The 22,563-nt window shown below is 42.0% G+C and overlaps 1 protein-coding gene across 1 annotated transcript; it reads right to left on the bottom strand.

Moving 5' to 3' along the window:
• Positions 1-4,338: 4,338 nt before the first annotated feature.
• LOC139416065 (interleukin-13 receptor subunit alpha-1-like) lies at positions 4,339-22,352 on the bottom strand. The gene is made up of 8 exons (XM_071164316.1): positions 22,057-22,352; positions 17,741-17,840; positions 7,991-8,166; positions 7,699-7,832; positions 6,993-7,137; positions 6,065-6,167; positions 5,845-5,926; positions 4,339-5,672 (listed from the first exon to the last, which is right to left on the bottom strand). The coding sequence occupies exons 1-8, from the start codon at positions 22,136-22,138 to the stop codon at positions 5,556-5,558; spliced, it is 939 nt and encodes a 312-aa protein (XP_071020417.1). The 5' UTR covers positions 22,139-22,352; the 3' UTR covers positions 4,339-5,555.
• Between the last annotated feature and the right edge of the window lie 211 nt (positions 22,353-22,563).

The following is a 22,563-nucleotide window of genomic DNA, read 5'->3' as shown; positions in this document are numbered from 1 at the left end:
GCTGCAATGACTGGAACCATATCCTTCCTGTAGTTGTTGATCAGTCTCATGTTGCTGTGGAGGAATTATGGCCCACTTTTGCATGCGTAACTGGTTTAACTAGGTGACATTTGTGGGTTTTCAAGCATGAACTGCTCGTTTCAAGTCCTGCCACAACATCTCAATTGGATATTATGTCTGGAATTTGACTAGGCCATTACAAAACTTAAAATGTGTTGCTTTTTAACCATTTTCATGATGACTTGATTGTGTTTTTTTGGGTCATTGTCTTGCTGCATGACCCAGCTGTGCTTCAGCTTCAGCTCACAGGCGGATGGCCTGACTTTCTCCTGTAGAATTCTCTGATACAGAGCAGAATTCATGGTTCCTTCTATTAAGGCAAGTCATGCAGGTCCTGAGGCAGCAAAGTATCCCCAAACCATCACACTATCACCAACATGCTTGACTGTTGGTATGAGGTTCTTACTGTGAAATGCAGTGTTTGGTTTTCAACAGACATAATGTGACCCATCTCGTCCAAAAAGTTGACTCAAGTTTGCCAAAAAGCACCTGTTCTATGGACAGATGAGTCAAAAGTCTAACTTTTTGGGCCTCCCGGGTCGTGCAGTGGTTAAGGGTGCTATACTGCAGTGCCAGCTGTGCCATCAGAGACTCTGGGTTCGCGCCCAGGCTCTGTCGTAACCGGCCGCGACCGGGAGGTCCGTGGGGCAATGCACAATTGGCCTAGTGTCTTCCGGGTTAGGGAGGGGTTGGTTGGTAGGGATATCCTTGTCTCATTGCGCACCAGCGACCCCTGTGCACGGTGTTTCCTCCGACACATCGGTGCGGCTGGCTTCCGGGTTGGATGCGTGCTGTGTTAAGAAGCAGTGCGGCATGCGGTTGTGTATTGGAGGATGCATGACTTTCAACCTTTGTCTCTCCCGAGCCCGTAAGGGAGTTGTAGCGATGAGACAAGATAGTAGCTACTAAAACAATTGGATACCATGAAATTGGGGAGAAAATGTGGTAAAAAAATATTTTTTATACAATGTGATTTTCTGGATTTTTGTTTTATATTCAATACCGTCTCTCACAGTTGAAGAAAAATTACAGACCTCTACATGCTTTTTAAGTAGGAAAACCTGCAAAATCGGCAGCAGAACAAGTATTCCCCACTGTAAGTGGATGGCTGCAAATGTTCTACTTTTAAACTCGGACAAAACAGAGATGTTTGTTTTAGGTCCCAAGAAACAAAGAGTTCTGTTGAATCTGACAATTAATCTTGATGGTTGTACAGTTGTCTGAAATAAAACTGTGAAGGACCTCTGCGTTACTCTGGACCCTGATCTCTCTTTTGACGAACATATCAAGACTGTTTCAAGGACAGCTTTTTTCCATCTACGTAACATTGCAAAAATCAGAAACGTTCTGTCCAAAAATGATGCAGAAAAAAATTATCCATGCTTTTGTCACTTCTAGGTTAGACTACTGCAGTGCTCTACTTTCCTGCTACTCGAATAAAGCACAAAATAAACTTCAGTGAGTGCAAAACACGGCTGCTAGAATCTTGACTACAACCAAAAAATGTGATCATATTACTCCAGTGCTAGCCTCTCTACACTGGCTTCCTGTTAAGGCAAGGGCTGATTTCAAAGTTTTACTGCTAACCTACAAAGCATTACATGGGCTTGCTCCTACCTATCTTCACGATTTGGTCCTGCCGTACATACCTACACGTACACTACGGTGACAAGATACATGCCTCCTAACTGTCCCTAGAATATCTAAGCAAACAGTTGGAGGCAGGGCTTTCTCCTATAGAGCTCCATTTTTATGGAATGGTCTGCCTACCCATGTTAGAGATGCTGACTCGGTCTCAACCTTTAAGTCTTTATTGAAAACTCATCTCTTCAGTAGGTCCTATGATTGAGTGTAGCCTGGCCCAGGAGTGTGAAGGTCTACGGAAAGGCACTGGAGCAACGACCCACCCTTGCTGTCTCTGCCTGTCCGGTTCCCCTCTCTCAACTGGGATTCTTTGCCTCTAAACCCCTATTACAGGGGCTGAGTCACTGGCTTACTGGTGCTCTTCCATGTCGTCCCTAGGAGGGGTGCTTCACTTGAGTGGGTTGAGTCACTGACGTGATCTTTCTGTCGGGGTTGGCGCTCCCCCTTGGGTTGTTCCGTGGCGGAGATCTTTGTGGGCTATACTCGGCCTTGTCTCAGAAGTTGGTGGTTGAAGATATCCCTCTGGTGGTGTGGGGGCTGTGCTTTGGCAAAGTGGGTGGGGTTATATCCTGCCTGTTTGGCCCTGTTCGGGGGTATCCTCGGATGGGGCCACAGCGTCTCCCGACCCCTCCTGTCTCAGCCTCCAGTATTTATGCTGCAGTAGTTTATGTGTCGGGGGCTAGGGTCAGTCTGTTATATCTGGAGTATTTCTCCTGTCTTATTCGGTGTCCTGTGCGAATTTAAGTATGCTCTCTGTCTTTCTTTCTTTCTCTCTCTCTCGTAGGACCTTGCCTCAGGACTACCTGGCCTGATGACTCCTTGCTGTCCCCTGTCCACCTGGCCAGGCTGTTGCTCCAGTTTCAACTGTTCTGCCTGCGGCTATGGAACCCTGACCTGTTCACCGGATGTGCTACCTGTCCCAGACCTGCTGTTTTCAACTCTCTAGAGACAGCAGGAGTGGTAGAGATGCTCTGAATGATCGGCTATGAAAAGCCAACTGACCTTTACTCCTGAGGTGCTGACCTGTTGCACCCTCGACAACCACTGTGATTATTATTATTTGACCCTGCTGGTCATCTATGAATATTTGAACATCTTGGCCATGTTCTGTTATAATCTCCACCCGGCACAGCCAGAAGAGGACTGGCCATCCCTCAGAGCCTGGTTCCTCTAGGTTTCTTACTAGGTTCTGGCCTTTCTAGGGAGTTTTTCCTAGCCACTGTGCTTCTACACCTGCACAGCTTGCCGTTTGGGGTTTTAGGATGGGTTTCTGTACAGCACTTTGAGATATCAGCTGATGTGAGAAGGGCTTTATAAATACATTTGATTTGAGACAGTGCTGTATCATGAATACAGTCACAGGTAACCTGGAATGACAGTACACTAGCTGAAGTTAAGTATATGTTTTTTTTTGCTCCTTCTTGGATAAAAAAAACATAAAACTTGAACTAGTTCAGAACAAATTCTTATTTACAATGACAGCCTTGGAAGAGTGGGTTAACTGCGTTGTTCAGGTGCAGAACATATTTTTTTACCTTGTCAGCTCGGGGATTCGATCTGGCAGCCTTTCGGTTACTGTCCCAACGCTCTAACCACTAAGCTACTTGGATATGTCCATGATAATGACTTTGCTCAGAAAAAGTTGTCTAGTCTCGGCACCGTTCACTCTATGGTACTCCAGAGATTGAAATTCAAATGTGAAACATTGTTTCCGAGGTCGGACAGGCAGAAAGCTAGACTTATATTAACCCCCGCTACACCAAACTAAATGCTAGGCTGGAAGCAAGGATAAATAATGTGCGAGTTGAGATAAAAGAGCTGATTTGCAAAGCAACAATGAACATGATCGTCTTGAGGCGCAGTGATCATTTTCAGATGGAACTGATAGTAGGCATCGATTTGTCTGTAACGGCCAATGCAGCACGACTTGGAATGCTGCTCGTCAAATCAGCATCCAGGATCCACATTTTATAATTATTATTATTATAAACTGGGTGGCTTGAGCCCTGAGGTATCTCAGACCTTATACCACAGGTAAAATTACTTTTTACTGGTATAATTATGTTATTAACCAGTTTACAATAGCTACAAGGCACATTGGGGGTTTGAGGTATAGGACCAATATACCACGGTTAATGACTGTATCCAGGCACTCTGGGTTGCGTCGTGCTTAAGGACAGCTCTTAGCCATTGTATATTGGCCATATACCACACCTCAGGCCTTAGTGCTTAATTATATTATATGGATGGAACTACATGTTCCAGGGAGCAATCCCTCTGTGAAATGTAAAAAGGGCAGAACTTAGTTTATTCAGTTCTTTGTTAATTGGGATATTATTTGAACACACTGGATTGATTTTCATAAAACAGCTAGAGTGCACTAGACCTTTACTGACTTGCCCATTGCTTGCTCTGTCAGAATGTTTTATAATTGCCAAGTGTACTTCAGAACAGATAAATCTGAACCTGTTCAGGGCCTCCTAAAAGTAATTGTTTTAATGCCATGGTGTAACACTTCTGCCAAGGAAGAGCCTCTGCATGTATTTAGATTTGATGTGAATGATACCGAGTGTGTGGAGAATAACTTCAATCAGGCATGTAGAGGACCAACAAGGTTCCACCTGGAAACATATAGAACATGTACAATTTATTTAAAAAAAAAAAAGCTTTGCACAAAATATTTCCTTGACATGCAAAACACAAAATATACATTATACCACAGGATGTCGTTTGCACCTTAATTGGGGAGGACGGGCTCGTGGTAATGGCTGGAGCGGATTAGTATAAAATACATCAAAAATGGTTTCCATGTGTTTCATGCCATTATTATGAGCTGTCCTCCCCACAGCAGCCCCCACTACATTATACTGTACATTTTACAATATACACACACACACACAACCTGTACCACCTATTCTACACATAGCTATTATGTACACAGAAGCTATCTCTTTAATAGCAAGAGATGTGGTAGATAAACTGCAGTAGGTTGACAAGCTAGCTCACTTTGGCATATAGCCTCTTGCCTTCGATATGTATTGTCTAGCACCTCTCACTACGAGATCATGTTATTGTAGTCTCCCTGTAATCAAATTCATTAAAGGAATACTCAAAAACAATTTCTTAGTGTTGTTGTGTTTTGCATCAAGGAAAGTTTAAAATATAGCACATTTTGGGGGGAGATTTTATTATGGTGAACTAACGGAAAATAATAATACAAAATCGTTTTTTTAGTGTAGTATTCCTTTAAAGCGCCTGCCAAGATGTCTGGACTTATGGCACATATAGTAAACTCATTCCACAGAGGATCCCTGGTTCCAGTCCTTTGTAGGTGTCCCCTAAATCACTACATTATGAACAGGGTTGATTAGTCAGATAAAGCCTGCAATGCTGCCTGGGCATATCTTTGGGCACTGCCTACTAATGTTCCATTTGGTCGAGGAGTGAGGGTTATGAGCCCAGCTCCTCGTTTCCTGCACTGGCTTTCTGATAACGTCTGACCTATGACCCCAAGCCGTGGGATGCAAGAGGTTCATGAGAACAGTTGTTAGTATCTTCCTAAACACACACACACACACCTCAGAACAATACAGGAGTCATTGCGTCAACGCCTCAAAACAGTCCTAGGAAAAACACAGGAAAAGGAGTCTATCCTCGACAGTCCATACTCCACACGCTCTCCGTCTGTGTCCAACTTGCTAAAGTGGTCCATCGACTGCGGAGCTCCAAGTCCTGGAATTCTTCAGCAATGCAACTGGGGTCCACCTTAACATGGCTTGCTCCGAGTGTTGGTCAATAACACTGAAGTCATACCAGATGTATCTGTCTGTACTGTGGTAATCACAACTGGGTCAGTGTGTAGCCTCCCAGTGGTCAGGCTGCATCAAGAGAAGAGTAGAGTCTTTCTCTAGGCTGATCTTACATTCCATCTCCTCCACTGCAGGGACATAGAGATTCCCTACGAAGCTCTGGAAGGCAGGGAATGGGGGGGGGGGGGGGGGGGGGGGGTGTGTTAGTGTGTGTGAGGGTCATGAAAGAATTGTAATGTTAGCATTTCTAATAAGTGAAGTCCTATAACATCAGCTAGCCCCTTACTGTTAGACCACTGCTAATAACACAAGAGGCTGTTGCTGTTCTCACCTTCTGTTCCCTATTGCTGTTCAGCATGTCCTTCAAAATCAAGGAGGGCTGTGGAATTTTGGGGAAAAGCTGCTCTCTGTGCCTGGAAAAGAACCAAAGAGGCCACAATTACAACCCTAATCACCAAAATGTAAATTGCTTAAGTGAAAACACAAGATAGCATTCTCTTTAGACAACCCCCAAAGACAGAATGTAGACCCCATGATGTAGGTTGACTTACTTCATGAAACAACAAAGACACAGGAGGATGAATAGGCCAACTGCAGCTGGAATGAGGATGGCAAATACAGTCATCAACCAATCAAAATGAAGATCCTCCACACCTGAAAGGAACACAAGCAAAACGTCAGTGACTGGGTCTATTTCTTATCATGTCTATAAGATTAGAAGTCCATCACATTTAGCCAACAGTACACAATTCTATTATAATGTCATACTTAAGCAACAAGGCATGAGGGGGTGTGGTATATGGCCAATATACCACAGCTAAGGGCACTTACGCACGACACAATGTGCCAACCTCTTTTACGCGACTGCTACTCTGTTTATCGTATATGCATAGTCACTTTAACCATATCTACATGTACATACTACCTCAATCAGCCCGACTAACTTGGTGCCTGTATGTAGCCTCACTGCTGTTATAGCCTCGCTACTGTATATAGCCTCGCCACTTAATTTTTTACTGTATTTTTTATTTCTTTACTTACCCATTGTTCACCTAATACCTTTTTTGCCTTGTTGGTTAGAGCCTGTAAGTAAGCATTTCAATGTAAGGTCTACACCTGTTGTATTCGGCGCACATGACAAATAAACTTTGATTTGCCTGGATACAGCCTTTAGCATATTGGCCATATACCACAACCACCCCAAGGTGCATTATTGTTATTATAAACTGGCTACCAACGTAATTAGAGGAATAAAAAGACATGTTGTGTCATACCTGTGGTATACGGTCTGATCAGCATTCAGGGCTCGAACCACCCAGTTTATAATATTTTCATAGACTAATGGTATAATATACACTTTTTTTTATTCATCCTCCATTTCATTTGATACAGGGAAAGTTTAAACTATTTCAATGTTAACATAATTATATCACTGACTGTGTCCTGACAGAGTGTGGAGAAAGAAAGTGGAGTAAGTACCATAAAGTTCAACATCGCTCCAGTCGCTCCCTCCTGCGCCACATGACTTCTTATAGACTGCTTTAACCTGGACTCTGTATTGGCATCTCAGGTCGTACGGCACGTACACGGCTACATTATCATATTTGTATTGTATTTCCTTACTCTGGAGGAAACACACACACACACACACACACATTGACTGGAACTCCGATAATGGTACCATTTCATTAAAACACGCAAGGACACACACACACACACGGGCCTTTAGGTCAGTAAAAGCAGTGTAAACATGTTTCAGTGACTAAAGCTGTATTTGTATTGGTGTAATTCAGATTAGTAGCCCATCTTATGGTGACAATACCAGAACGCCCAACCCTTCATCTGACCTATATACTGTCTGTAGCCAGATTAAACAAATAAACTTAGGTCTCGTTATCGGTTAATGAGTCATTCAGCATTATTACATCCACAGGTTTTGAACATCAGGTCTCTGTTGCAAAATAGATTTTATCTCAGTGGGACTAATCTGTCCAACAATGGCCAAGTGAACCATAATTAACCAAAGGTTAAATTCAATATGAAACTATTGAAAACTCTTCTGGGAAGTGCAACAGACGAAAACGTCGGCACTCACCAGGTTGTCATTGTAAATTCAAATTTGTTCAGAACTAGCTTGGATAAATAAAAAGGTTATATGAGATATATCCACACATCCATGGCTTACCAGAGACTCTCGACACATGCTGTAGTTTAAGATGTAAACCCAGCAGTGATGAGCGGCTAAGTCCGGAGGGTCCCAGCTCAGAAGGAGATCCTTCCCTTCCTCTGTGATCTTAACCCTAGGGGCCGGGGGCTTGACTGAAGAGAATCGGACATAAAGTAGACTATTAGATAAATGAGAGTATTGGCAATATCAACAATATTGAATATTACTTGAGAGTTGGGTAGTATCATGTAATTACTGATTAGTTGGTAAACATGCATTTCTAACTGTTAAAAAAAGTAGTTATTCTTACCATAATGTACAGGACACACCCGGAAGGTTTTCTGTACAGACAAACCATTGAGAGTCCCATTGAAGAGGAAGTAGACGTCATGTTCAAGGAAGTCTCCTCTCAGGCGACATCCTATCTTCTCACCAGCTCTGGGCTTGTAGTCACTGCATGCTGTTTTGTGGGATTCACCAGGGTACCTGAAACATTTAGGGATGAGAACGTGTCACTGCTCAGCTGACACATCTAGGTTGGGATCAGTGCCATTGCTTGTCAGTTGAATTGATAGGTGAACCTTTGCACTCCTGAAGCTTAATGACATCTAAGATGGGTACGATATGTAGGAGAAACAAAATATGAAGTGAATTGGTAGAAGAAGCCTTGGCAAAGGTCTCTAGGCCTATGTGACCATTGGCAATTCATGTTTCACTTGCAAATATTCAGTGTGCCAGGAGTTATTTTACCAGTTCAGTCTGCAGTGGCATGTACTAATGGATGCCAAATGTACCAATACATTTTTTTCCCCCCATCTCTTTGGGTTTCATAATTGTCCTTCAATTCACAAGAGGTTGAATGTACACTACATGACCAAAAGTATGTGTACGCCTTCTCGTCAAACCTCTAATTTCAAAATCATGTGCATTAATATGGAGTTCTGGGAAGGCTTTCCACTAGATGTTGGAACATTGCTGCGGGGACTTGCTCCTATTCAGCCACAAGAACATTAGTGGAGGTAGGGCACTGATGTTTGGCAATTAGACCTTGCTTGGCAATTAGTAATCCAAAAGTTGTTTGATGGGGTTAAGGTCAGGGCTTTGTGCAGGCCAGTCAAGATCTTCACCTATCTCAACAAACCATTTCCTTGTGCACGGGGGCACAAGGCTAGGCTACCCTGGGGCGGCAGGGTAGCCTAGTGGTTAGAGCGTTGGACTAGTAACCGGAAGGTTGCAAGTTCAAACCCCCGAGCTGACAAGGACCTGTCGTTCTGCCCCTGAACTGGCAGTTAACCCACTGTTCCTAGGCCGTAATTGAAAATAAGAATTTGTTCTTAACTGACTTGCCTAGTTAAATAAAGGTAAAATAAAAAAAAAATTGTCATGCTGAAACAGGAAAGGGCCTTCTCCAAACTGTTCCCACAAAGTTGGAAGCACAGAATCATCTAGAACGTCATTGAATGTAGAGTTAAGATTTCCCTTCACTGGAACGAAGGGGATGGCCCAAACCATGAAAAACAGCCCCAGACCTTTATTTCTCTTCCACCAAACTTTACAGTTGGCACTATGCATTCGGGCAAGTAGTGTTCTCCGCCAAACACAGATTAGTTCGCCGGACTGCCAGATGGTGAAGCGTGATTTATCACTCCAGAGAACGCGTTTCCACTGCTCCAGAGTCCAATTGCGGTGAGCTTTACACCACTCCAGCCGACGCTTGGCATTTGCGCATGGTGAACTTAGTGTGCGGCTCCACGGAAACCCGTTTCATGAAGCTCCAGATGAAAAGTTATTGTGCTGACGTTGCTTCCAGAGGCAGTTTGGAACTCAGTAGTAAGTGTTGCAAGCGAGGACAGACAATTTTTACGCGCTACACGCTTTAGCAATCGGTGGTCCCGTTCTGTGAGCTTGTGTGGCCTACCACTTAACGGTTGAGCCATTGTTGCTCCTAGACGGTTCCACTTCTCAATAACATCACTTATAGTTGACCGGGGCAGCTCTAGCAGGGCAGAAATTTGATGAACTGTCTTGTTGGAAAGGTGGCATCCTATGATGGTGCCACGTTGAAAATCACTGAGCTCTTCAGCAAGGCTATTCTACTTCCAGTATTTGTCTATGGTGATCGCATGGCTGTCTGCTCCATTTTATACACCTGTCAACAACGGCTGTGGCTGAAATAGCCGAAGTCACTAATTTTAAGGGGTGTCCACATACTTTTGTGTACCTCACCAGGCAGAAAGCGAGCAAAATAGCACCTCTATGTCACTGTAAGTTAAGGCCATCTATCTGATGCTGACTGGTCCAAAAGAGAATGACATTGTTACTGCCTGTAGCATTTAACGCAAGGGAAGCCAGCGAGCATTTGGCCTCCCTTGATAAAAATATCAAATAATAGCCAATCAGCCTTGAGCAAAACTGAGTGAGCTCAACTGTGAATGGTCCTGGCACACCAAAACACAGGTGACAAGGGAAACCAGTTTTGATTTGGCATCACTCCTATCAAGTCACATTGAGAGCATACGTCATTGACAGAAACTTGAATTGTTGCTTCTCATTGTGTTTTCCTTCGGTGGCTAGCTAGCTAAAATGGTCTCGTCCCTAAATTATCCATGGATGGAGATTTGGACTTGTGTTTTTACTTAATTCTCAATGATTATAATGGCGATTCTGATCCAACCATAAATTGGATCAGACAATGGAAGTTCAAAATGTATCTAGATGTAGAAGGCTAATGTTGAATTTTGGCCCATTCCACCTGACAGAGCTGGTGTAACAGTCAGTTTAGTAAGCCTCCTTGCTCGCACACGCTTTTTCAGTTCTGCACACAAATTTTCTATAGGATTGAGTTCAGAGCTTTGTGATGGCCACTCCAATACATTTAATTTATACGCATAGACTCCCCTCCCTCTATATGAAAATAACTCCCTTTGACCTTTCTCCACCATTATCTTGCCGTCTCAGTTCTTGCTTGTTAACGCCCACATCTGACAGCTGTCTAAGTTATAATGGTGGCGGGGCCCTGATCATATGTGTTCTATTCCTGTCCATCCTGTCCATGTCCATTCTGTCTCAGCATTTCAAAGTGGACAGTCTAGATACTGCAAATAATGGAAATGTAATCATTGGCATGAGTTTTGTTCCCACACAAGCAGAAAGAGGCACGGAGTTTGAAGATAGGCTAATTGACATCATTTGAGTACCTGTGGATGTATTTCAAGGCCTATCAGAAGCTTCTAAAGCCATTACATCATTTTCTGGAATTTTCCAAGCTGTTTAAAAGGCACAGTCAACTTAATGTATGTAAACTTCTGACCCACTGGAATTGTGAAATAATCTGTCTGTAAACAATTGTTGGATAAACTACTTGTGTAATGCACCAAGTAGATGTCCTAACCAACTTGCCAAAACTATAGTTTGTTAACAAGATATTTGTAGAGTGGTTGAAAAACTAGTTTTAATGACACCAACCTAAGTGTATGTAAACGTCCGACTTCAACTCTATATAGGGGGCAACTTTCATTGTCCCCCCCCAGTTGTCATTGGAATGTGTAACAAAACGAGGCAACAATGTGCTTTAGCACCATGCGGACATCTCCGAGTGGTTGGGTGGGCTGTATGGAGTGTTTATCCGACTGGATAAAACTAAAGTTGCGCCTCCGCATATATATCTCAGCAAAATAGCAACATCCCTTTTTCTTGACCCTGTCATTCATAGATAATTCGTAAAAATCCAAATAACCACAGATCTTCATTGTAAAGGGTTTAAACACTATTTCCCTTGCTTGTTCAATGACCCATAAACATGCACCTGTGGAACGGTCGTTAAGACATGTCGTGGCTGAATCAGAATTAGTTAGGTAACATTGATAAGCATTATTATATAAATAAAACATCTTATGTGAGATATTTGTCATTAGGATGTCTTATTTTGGATAATACTGTTGGCAGTTGCATTTTCCTCTCTCCTCCAGGGCTTAATCACTAGGGGCCCAGAGAGGGGAGAGGTCGGACTTGTCTTCATATGTCAATGTATCTGTTAAACCATGTGATGCTATGAAGAATATCAGAAGGGGAGGACAGAATGGAGGCTTGTCTTCTTATGGGAATGTGTCTAACTATTGTATGTCCCCTCTGAGGTTGCCCTTACCTTGATCTAGTATATGACCTAAGAGGCTCACTGTCTCAGTGAGCTTGTCCAGGACGGATTGTATTTGAGATGGGGGTATCTAGAATTGACAACTGATATGCCATTGGATGAGGTAATGGTTTGGTAATATGAAGTACCAAGATCGAGAAGTAGAACCTTGTCTAAGAGAACAAACTGAACGATAATTTATAGCTAATGCTGTCTGGCTATGGGATACTCCTCTCTCAAGTAAAGTCTTCCTTTCTAATGCTCCTAAGATCTGTGTTTCGTCATGCGAGTTGAGATGGGTGTGTCTTGATACTAAGAATTGTTTTGTAAGCACTCAGATAATTAATTTATAGACACTGAATTGATCTGAGAGTCACAGGGCTTTGGTGAAGGTCATAATTAAAGATGGACTTTATAATACAGTGCCTTGCGAAAGTATTCGGCCCCCCTGAACTTTGCGACCTTTTGCCACATTTCAGGCTTCAAACATAAAGATATAAAACTGTATTTTTTTGTGAAGAATCAACAACAAGTGGGACACAGTCATGATGTGGAACGACATTTATTGGATATTTAAAACTTTTTTAACAAATCAAAAACTGAAAAATTGGGCGTGCAAAATTATTCAGCCCCCTTAAGTTAATACTTTGTAGCGCCACCTTTTGCTGCGATTACAGCTGTAAGTCGCTTGGGGTATGTCTCTATCAGTTTTGCACATCTTGCAAAACAGCTCGAGCTCAGTGAGGTTGGATGGAGAGCATTTGTGAACAGCAGTTTTCAGTTCTGGTCTGGACTTTGACTTGGCCATTCTAACACCTGGATATGTTTATTTTTGAATCATCCCATTGTAGATTTTGCTTTATGTTTTGGATCATTGTCTTGTTGGAAGACAAATCTCCGTCCCAGTCTCAGGTCTTTTGCAGACTCCATCAGGTTTTCTTCCAGAATGGTCCTGTATTTGGCTCCATCCATCTTCCCATCAATTTTAACCATCTTCCCTGTCCCTGCTGAAGAAAAGCAGGCCCAAACCATGATGCTGCCACCACCATGTTTGACAGTGGGGATGATGTGTTCAGGGTGATGAGCTGTGTTGCTTTTACGCCAAACATAACGTTTTGCATTGTTGCCAAAAAGTTAAATTTTGGTTTCATCTGACCAGAGCACCTTCTTCCACATGTTTGGTGTGTCTCCCAGGTGGCTTGTGGCAAACTTTAAATTACACTTTTTATGGATATCTTTAAGAAATGGCTTTCTTCTTGCCACTCTTCCATAAAGGCCAGATTTGTGCAATATACGACTGACTGATTGTTGTCCTATGGACAGAGTCTCCCACCTCAGCTGTAGATCTCTGCAGTTCATCCAGAGTGATCATGGGCCTCTTGGCTGCATCTCTGATCAGTCTTCTCCTTGTATGAGCTGAAAGTTTAGAGGGACGGCCAGGTCTTGGTAGATTTGCAGTGGTCTGATACTCCTTCCATTTCAATATTATCGCTTTCACAGTGCTCCTTGGGATGTTTAAAGCTTGGGAAATCTTTCTGTATCCAAATCCGGCTTTAAACTTCTTCACAACAGTATCTCGGACCTGCCTGGTGTGTTCCTTGTTCTTCATGATGCTCTCTGCGCTTTTAACGGACCTCTGAGACTATCACAGTGCAGGTGCATTTATACGGAGACTTGATTACACACAGGTGGATTGTATTTATCATCATTAGTCATTTAGGTCAACATTGGATCATTCAGAGATCCTCACTGAACTTCTGGAGAGAGTTTGCTGCACTGAAAGTAAAAGGGCTGAATAATTTTGCACACCCAATTTTTCAGTTTTTGATTTGTTAAAAAAGTTTGAAATATCCAATAAATGTCGTTCCACTTCATGATTGTGTCCCACTTGTTGTTGATTCTTCACAAAAAAATACAGTTTTATATCTTTATGTTTGAAGCCTGAAATGTGGCAAAAGGTCGCAAAGTTCAAGGGGGCCGAATACTTTCGCAAGGCACTGTATAACTCTGACTTGTGTTTTGCTCTCTCAATGTTTAGTAATACAGGAAATTACCACGACAGACACTAACAGCTTACAGACGGTAGGCAATTAAGGTCACAGTTATGAAAACTTAGGACACTAGAGAGGCCTTTCTACTGACTCTGAAAAACAACAAAAGAAAGATGCCCAGGGTCCCTGCTCATCTGCGTGAACATGCCTTAGGCATGCTGCAAGTAAGCATGAGGACTGCAGATGTGTCTAGGGCAATAAATTGTAATGTCCGGACTGTGAGACGCCTAAGACAGCGCTACAGGAAGGACAGCTGATGGTCCTCGCAGTGGCAGACCACGTGTAACAATACCTGCACTGGACCGATACATCCGAACATCATACCTGTGGGACAGGTACAGGATGGCAACAACCATTGCCCGAGTTAAACCAGGAACGCACAATCCCTCCATCAGTGCTCAGACTGTCCGCAATAGACAGAGGCTGGACTGAGGGCTGGGAGGCCTGTTGTCTGTTGAGGACCTGCCTTACATCACCAGCAATAACGTCGTCTATGGGCACAAACCCTCCGTCCCTGGACCAGAAAGGACTGGCAAAAAGTGCTCTTCACCTACGAGTCGTAGCTTGATGGTCGGTTGATGGTCGGATTCGCAAAGGTTTCCCTTTGTTCAGTTTATGTCTCAGTTGTTGAATCTTGCTATGTTCATACAAATATTTACACATGTTAAGTTTGCCGAAAATAAAACGCAGTTGACAGTGAGAGGCCGTTTCTTTTTTTGCCAAGTTTATATATAGTGGGGCAAAAAAGTATTTAGTCAGCCACCAATTGTGCAAGTTCTCCCAATTAAAAAGATGAGGCCTGTAATTTTCATCATAGGTACATGAAAAATGAAAATTAAAAAAAATCCAGAAAATCACATTGTAGGATTTTTTATGAATTTATTTGCAAATTACGGTGGAAAATATGTATTTAGTCACCTACAAACAAGCAAGATTTCAGGCTCTCACAGACCTGCAACTTCTTTAGGAGGCTCCTCTGTCCTCCACTCGTTACCTGCATTAATGGCACCTGTTTGAACTTGTTATCAGTATAAAAGACACCTGTCCACAACCTCAAACAGTCACACTCCAAACTCCACTATGGCCAAGACCAAAGAGCCGTCAAAGGACACCAGAAACAAAATTGTAGACCTGCACCAGGCTGGGAAGACTGAATCTGCAATAGGTAACCCTGTTGATGCCAGGAGTTCCTCTAGAGGAACGCCACCCCCCCCCGTTCAGCTCAACCCGTGGCGCATGGAACGCAAAAATATTCTTAGAAATATTTAACCTCCACACATTAACAAGTCCAATAGCTCAAATGAAAGATAAACACCTTATTCATCTACCCAGCATGTCAGATTTGTTAAATGTTTTACGGCGAAAACACACCACATATTTATATTAGACCACCACCGAAATCAAGACAAGAGGCAGCCATTTTGTCCCAGAAAATATAAAATTATAAAAGCAGGATTAAAAAATAAATCATTCACTAACCTTTTGAAAATCTTCATCAGATGACAGTAATAGGACATGTTACACAGTACATTTTTTTTTTCAATAATATGCCATATATATCCATAAATGTCCATTTACAATGAGCTCATGTTCAGAAATTACTCAAAAATGTCCGCAGGAAATCTAGGTAGCGCGGCAAGATAACGTAAATAGACATCATAAACTTTGGCTAAATATACATGTTCTACATATAGTTAGAAAGATACACTGCTTCTTTATGCAACCGCTTTGTTACATTTCTTTTTAACGTTACAGAAATCGCACACTATTCAATATGCTGAGACGGCGCTCAGATATAAGCTACATTTCTCCGTAATGTTGGAGTCAACAGAAACACAGATTTAAGCATAAATATTCCCTTACCTTCGATGGTCTTCGTTCAGAATGTTCTGGAAGGGTTCATACTTACCCAATACATCGTTTGGTTTCAAGTCTTGCGTCTTTGTATTAGCTACTGCTAATAACATCAGCTGAAATGCACCCAAAATGTCCTCTGGTCCGGAAAAGTTGCGCATCAAAACTTCAAAATTACATATTATATGTCGACTAAACAGGTCAAACTAAGTGCAGAAGCAAGCTTTATGATGTTTTTAACACACAAAACAAATTTCAATTCAACCGGGCATCGTTTGCTCTTCCCAGGAGTGCTGGAACAAAGGAATGGCTGTGACCAATTCGCGCCCTAACGCACAGGTTTTTTCTCGCGGCACTTACTCAAATCACTCCCATAGGGTCAATTCTCGCGCGATTTGAATGATTAAACGCTCTACAGAATGAGGACATCTAGTGGAAGAGATGGAAAGTGTCCCCAGATCCATAAGTGGTTGGGAAGGGTGGGGGCGATGACGTCAAAGTTGCTCCAACTTTCATGACCACAAAACTAGTTTGGAAGAATGCATGCCCTGTGAGTTCTGCTATACTTACAGACATAATTCCAACGGTTTTAGAAGCTTTAGAGTGTTTTCTATCCAATAATAATTATTATATGCATATATTAGCAATTTTTTACAATTTTTTTTTCAGTTTTCTAGGGGTACCCAATTTCTCCAAAGGGGGCGTAAATCTGCCATGTCCTCAACAGCAGCTTGGTTTGAAGAAATCAACTGTGCGAGCAATTATTAGGAAATGGAAGACATACAAGACCACTGATAATCTCCCTCGATCTGGGGCTCCACGTAAGATCTCACCCCGTGGGGTCAAAATGATCACAAGAACGGTGAGCAAAAATCCCAGAACCACACGGGGGGACCTAGTGAATGACCTGCAGAGAGCTGGGACCAAAGTAACAAAGCCTACCATCAGTAACACACTATGCCGCTAGGGACTCAAATCCTGCAGTGCCAGACGTGTCCCCCTGCTTAATTAAGCCAGTACATGTCCAGGCCCGTCTGAAGTTAGCTAGAGAGCATTTGGATGATCCAGAAGAAGATTGGGAGAATTTCATCTGACCATATGACACCAAAATAGAACTTTTTGGTAAAAACTCAACTCGTCGTGTTTGGAGGACAAAGAATGCTTAGCTGCATCCAAAGAACACCATACCTACTGTGAAGCATGGGGGTGGAAATATCATGCTTTGGGGCTGTTTTTCTGCAAAGGGACCAGGACGACTGATCCGTGTAAAGGAAAGAATGAATGAGGCCATGTATCGTGAGATTTTGAGTGAAAACCTCCTTCCATCAGCAAGGGCAATGAAGATGAAACGTGGCAGGGTCTTTCAGCATGACAATGATCCCAAACACACCGCCCGGGCAACGAAGGAGTGGCTTCGTAAGAAGCATTTCAAGGTCCTGGAGAGGCCTAGCCAGTCTCCAGATCTCAACCCCATAGAAAATCTTTGAAAGTCCGTGTTGCCCAGCAACAGCCCCAAAACATCACTGCTCTAGAGGAGATCTGCATGGAGGAATGGGCCAAAATACCAGCAACAGTGTGTGAAAACCTTGAAGACTTACAGACTTCATTGCCAACAAAGGGTATATAACAAAGTACTGAGATAAACTTTAGTTACTGACCAAATACTTATTTTACATCATAATTTGCAAATAAATTCATACAAAATCCTACAATGTGATTTTCTGGATTTTTTCTAATTTTGTCTGTCATAGTTGAAGTGTACCTATGATAAAAATGACAGGCCTCTCTCATCATTTTAAGTGGGAGAACTTGCACAATTGGTGGCTGACTAAATACTTTTTTGCCCCACTGTAAATGGTCGCACGGCATTTGAACTAACAGGTTATAGAGAACACAATTATCTCAACACAAGTTGAATTTTTTTTTTTCTGGCTTCCCCAGTAATTTAACCCACACACCTTTACTGTCAGTCCGTTGCTTTGAGTAGGGAGTGATTAGGAATTTGAAGTAAAATAGTTCTCACCAGTAGTAGAGCTGGAGGTCATCTGCAGTCTGATTGGCTGGAAGCCAGCTGCAGTTCATGGCCTTAGAGGAGTAGAGGGAACACTGGAAGTTCTTCAACTCTGAGAGAACGAAACAAAACATTGCCATGAGTCTAGACTACAAAAATAGAATCTGACAAAGACTGACGAGGATCTGAATGTTGTCCTGATTATTCCTTCAAACATTAATCATTTCTATACTCAAATGTCCATTTGAAACTCGTAAAACAAGATTAATAGCAGCACATTGTTTGTATTGTAGACTGTGTCCTTATCGACTGCTGAATGAAGTTCAGAGGAGTTTACTAATCCCATTTCATCAAGGGGCAAATCCTAATTTCCACAGGAGAAGTGAAAACTAAGTTAGAATTCACCCCACAGTGATTGTTACCTACCTGTGGGTTTAGCGATAGATGTGGACAGGTTTGCTTATGGTTCTCTCTGCAGTTTATGGGGTTTGTTTGCACCACAATAATATGTTTTGTTATGGAAAATATATTTCACAGCGGTTTGATGGTACAATGATTTTCTAGACTACTTTGCTTGTTTTGACATAGTTCACCTAAATTCACCTAATTTCAGTTTATATTAGAAATTTAGCATCCAGGAAAACATGGAGCGATTTCTGCATAGCGCACCTTTAATTGTGATTTATCAGGGGGTGCTGCAGCACCCTCAGCACCCCCACTTCCCGTGGCTATGCACAATTATTATGCTTTATAAATTAGGCTACATCAAAAAATAATTAGGTCTGTCAAATGATTAAGATTAATCATCAATCGTTAATCGCAGGATTTGCTTCTGAATTTGCCCAAATTCAGGCTGTATCACATCCGGTAGTGATTGGGAGGCCCAAAGGTCAGCACACAATTGGCCCAGCGTCGTCCAGGTTTGGCCGTCATTTTACGATGTAATTTAACTTTTTTTTATACAAAAAACATTGCAATAATATTGAAGTCTTGTCTAAAGTAAGCAAAATTTGGTAAATTGAAAAAGCACACTAACCTCAATGTCAACTTGTTTTTAGTTTAAATTGTTTTTAGCTGTAGCTATAGATTATGTATTTGGGAGGTTTTCTGTGTATTTTGAACGCTTTCAGACACCGAAATAGTTACGATAAAAATGTTTTGGGCAAAAAGTGAACTCTACTTAACTGATTCTCTCCGACAGCCCTAAAATTAACATACCTAATCATATTAGGCTATGTCCAGCGGTGGGGAAAAGTATCGAACTGTGATACTTGAGCAACAGTATACACACACACCTTAATTGATATTTACTCAAGTAAAAGTCACCCAGTAAAATAGTACTTGAGTAAAAGTCAAAGTATTTGGTTCTAAATATATTTAAGTATCAAAATTAAATGTAATTTAAGTATCAAAAGTATAAATAATTTCAAATTCCTTATATTAAGCAAAGCAGATGGCACGATTTTCTTGTTTAACCTCTCTTGGGTAGGGGGCAGTATTTTGACGTCCGGATGAAAAGCGTGCCCAAAGTAAACTGCCTGTTACTCAGGCCCAGAAGCTACTCAGGATATGCATTTAATTTGTAGATTTGTATAGAAAACTCTAAAAAGTTTCTAAAAAAAAGTTTCTGTCCTCAGATAATTGCATGGTGTGCTTTCACCGTAAAGCCTTATTGAAATCTGACACAGCGGCTGGATTAACAAGACGTTAAGCTTTATTTTGATGTATTACACTTGTGATTTTATGAAAGTTAAATATTTATAATACTGTAGTTTGAATTTCGTGCCCACCTGCCCATAAGAAGTTTTAAAAAAAAGGATGGATAGCCAAGGGTAGACTCCAATACTCAGACATAATTTACAAATGCAGGCAACATCCGCAGTGAGCTAAAGGCTAGAGCTGCTGCTTTCAAACAGGCGGGACTTTAACCTGGAAGCTTATAAGAAATCCCGCTATGCCCTCCGACGAACCATCAAACAGGAAAAGCGTCAATACAAAAGGGAAGCACAGCCGAGGGCTGCCCAGTGACACGAGCTAAACTACTTCTATGCTTGTTTTGAGGCAAATAACTACGAAACATGCATGAGAGCACCAACTATTCAGGGAGACGGTGTGATCACTTTTTCCACAGTTGATGTGAGTAAGACTTTTAAACAGGTCAACATTCACAAGGCCAGACAGATTACCAGGACGTGTACTGCGAGCGTGCACTGACCAACTGGCAAGTGTCTTCACTGGCATTTTCAACCTCCCTCTGTCTGAGTCGGTAATACCAACATGTTCTAAGCAGACCGCCACACTGCCTGCGCCCAAGAACACTAAGATAACCTGCCTAAATGACTACCGACCCGTAGCACTCTGTAGCCATGAAGTGCTTTGAAAGGCTGGTCATGGCTCACATCAACATTACCCCAGAAAACCTAGACCCACTCCAATTTGCATACCGCCCCAACAGATGATGCAGTCTCTATTGCACTCCACACTGCCCTGTCCCACCTGGACAAAAGGAACACGTACGTGAGAATGCTATTCATTGACTACAGCTCAGCGTTCAACACCATAGTGCCCTCAAAGCTCATAAATAAGCTAAGGACCATGGGATCAAACACCTTCCACTGCAACTGGATCCTGTACTTCCTGATGGGCAGCCCCCAGATGGTAAAGGTAGGTAACAACATATCCGCCACGCTGATACTCAACACAAGCGCCCCTTGGGTGAGTGCTCAGTCCCCTACTGTAATCCCTCAATATGATGCTATAACCCCCATGCTTCACAGTTGGGATGGTGTTCCTCGGCTTGCAAGCCTCACCCTTTTTCCTCCAAACATAACAATGGTCATTATGGCCAAACAGTTCGATTTTTGTTTCGTCAGACCAGAGAACATTTCTCCAAAAAGTGTCATCTTTCTCCTCATGTGCAGTTGCAAAGCGTAGTCTGGCTATTTTATGGCGGTTTTGTAGCCGTGGCTTCTTCCTTGCTTAGCGGCCTTTCAGGTTATGTCGATATAGGACTTGTTTTACTGTGGATATAGATACTTTCGTACCCGTTTCCTCCAGCATCTTCACAAGGTCCTTTGCTGTTACTCTGGGATTGATTTGCACTTTTCGCATCAAAGTACGTTCATCTCTAGGAGACAGAACGTGTCTCCTTCCTGAGCGGTATGACAGCTGCGTGGTCCCATGGTGTTTATACTTGCGTACTATTGTTTGTACAGATGATCGTGGTACCTTCAGGTGTTTGGAAATTGCTCCCAATGATGAACCAGACTGAGGTCTAGAATTTTTTTCTGAGGTGTTGGCTGATTTCTTTTGATTTTCCCATGATGTCAAGCAAAGAGGCACTGAGTTTGAAGGTAGGCCTTGAAATACATCCACAGGTACACCTCCAACTGACTCAAATTATGTCAACTAGCCTATCAGAAGCTTCTAAAGCCATGATTTCATTTTCTGGAATTTTCCAAACCGTTTAAAAGGCACAGTCAACTTAGTGTTTGTAAACTTCTGACCACTGGAACTGTGATAGTGAATTATAAGTTAATAGTCTGTAAACAATTGTTGGAAGAATTACCTAGGTCATCTACTTTGTGCATGACACAACTAACAAATTAACAAATGTGTGGAGTGGTTGAAGAACGAGTTTTAATGACTCCAACCTAAAGTGTATGTAAACTTCAACTGTAATGTAATGTAATGTAATGTGTATATATATATATATATATATATATATATATACACACACACACACACACACACACATATATCTTTATTTTAACTGCATTGTGGGTTAGGGGTTCGTAAGTAAGCATAGCACTGTAAGGTCTACACCTGTGACTAATCAAATATTTGATTTGAAATGATGCATTCCTGTTCAGTGATAAGTGCTTGAAGTGGACCATTTTCCTGTCCTGCTTAGCATTCAAAATGTAATGAGTACCTTTGGGTGACAGGGAAATGTAGAGTAAAAAGTACATTATTTTCTTTAGGAATGTAGTGAAGTAAAAGTTGTAAATAATAAATGATAAAGTACAGATACCCCCCAAAAAACTACGTAAGGAGTACTTTCAAGTATTTTTACTTAAGTACTTTACACCACTGGCTTTGTCCGTGTCAAATGAACAAAATATATTTTAATGGATGCAGAATGTACATGGGATCCATGTATTGTCATTAAAACAAAATTAAAAAACGAACTTCACAGTCGCTGTCATCGGTTTCAGGAAATGAACATGGAATTCTAGCTTTCGAAACAAGGTTAGGCTTGCCTACCGAAAATGACCAAACTGGTTACACACATGACTAAAGATCGGGAAAAGTAAACGAATACATACCCTTCTCAACTGCAACCTCTGGAGTGATCAGAGGAATAAAGTATTGTAAAACGAAGAGAAATTCCATATGTTTCAAAATCATGTTGTCCCTTGCGTAATTCTGATGGAGCGCGCCTCCCCAAAACTCGCACTGAATTCCAAAGGTAAGTTTACTAGAATTGTCGAGCAGTTGTCTCCCTAACTGAGAAAATAATACACGTGCCTTCCGTTCAGATAAACCTAAAACAAACACAGGATTTACTCCAGCGAGCGAGTTATTATTCCATGTCGTGTGACAGTGTGCTTCTATTTTCCATCGGACTGGCAAATTGGGCGGAGTTTGCATGCATGGAGTATTAAACTCTTACCCTAACGAGGTCCGGAGTCTGCTGGTTTTCTATTTCTACCTGATAATTAATTGCACAAACCTGGTGTGCCGGGTCAAAATCAATCCCTAATTAAAGGAAACAAACATAAGCAGTGTGAGCTGGCTTCGAGTTCCAGAGTTGAGTTTGAGGGAAATAGCCA

Source organism: Oncorhynchus clarkii, chromosome 9 (genome assembly GCF_045791955.1).
Source record: "Oncorhynchus clarkii lewisi isolate Uvic-CL-2024 chromosome 9, UVic_Ocla_1.0, whole genome shotgun sequence".
Classification (NCBI taxonomy): Eukaryota; Metazoa; Chordata; class Actinopteri; order Salmoniformes; family Salmonidae; genus Oncorhynchus; species Oncorhynchus clarkii.
The sequence above is the reverse complement of the archived record's forward strand: the minus strand, read 5'-3'. Positions and strand labels throughout refer to the sequence as shown.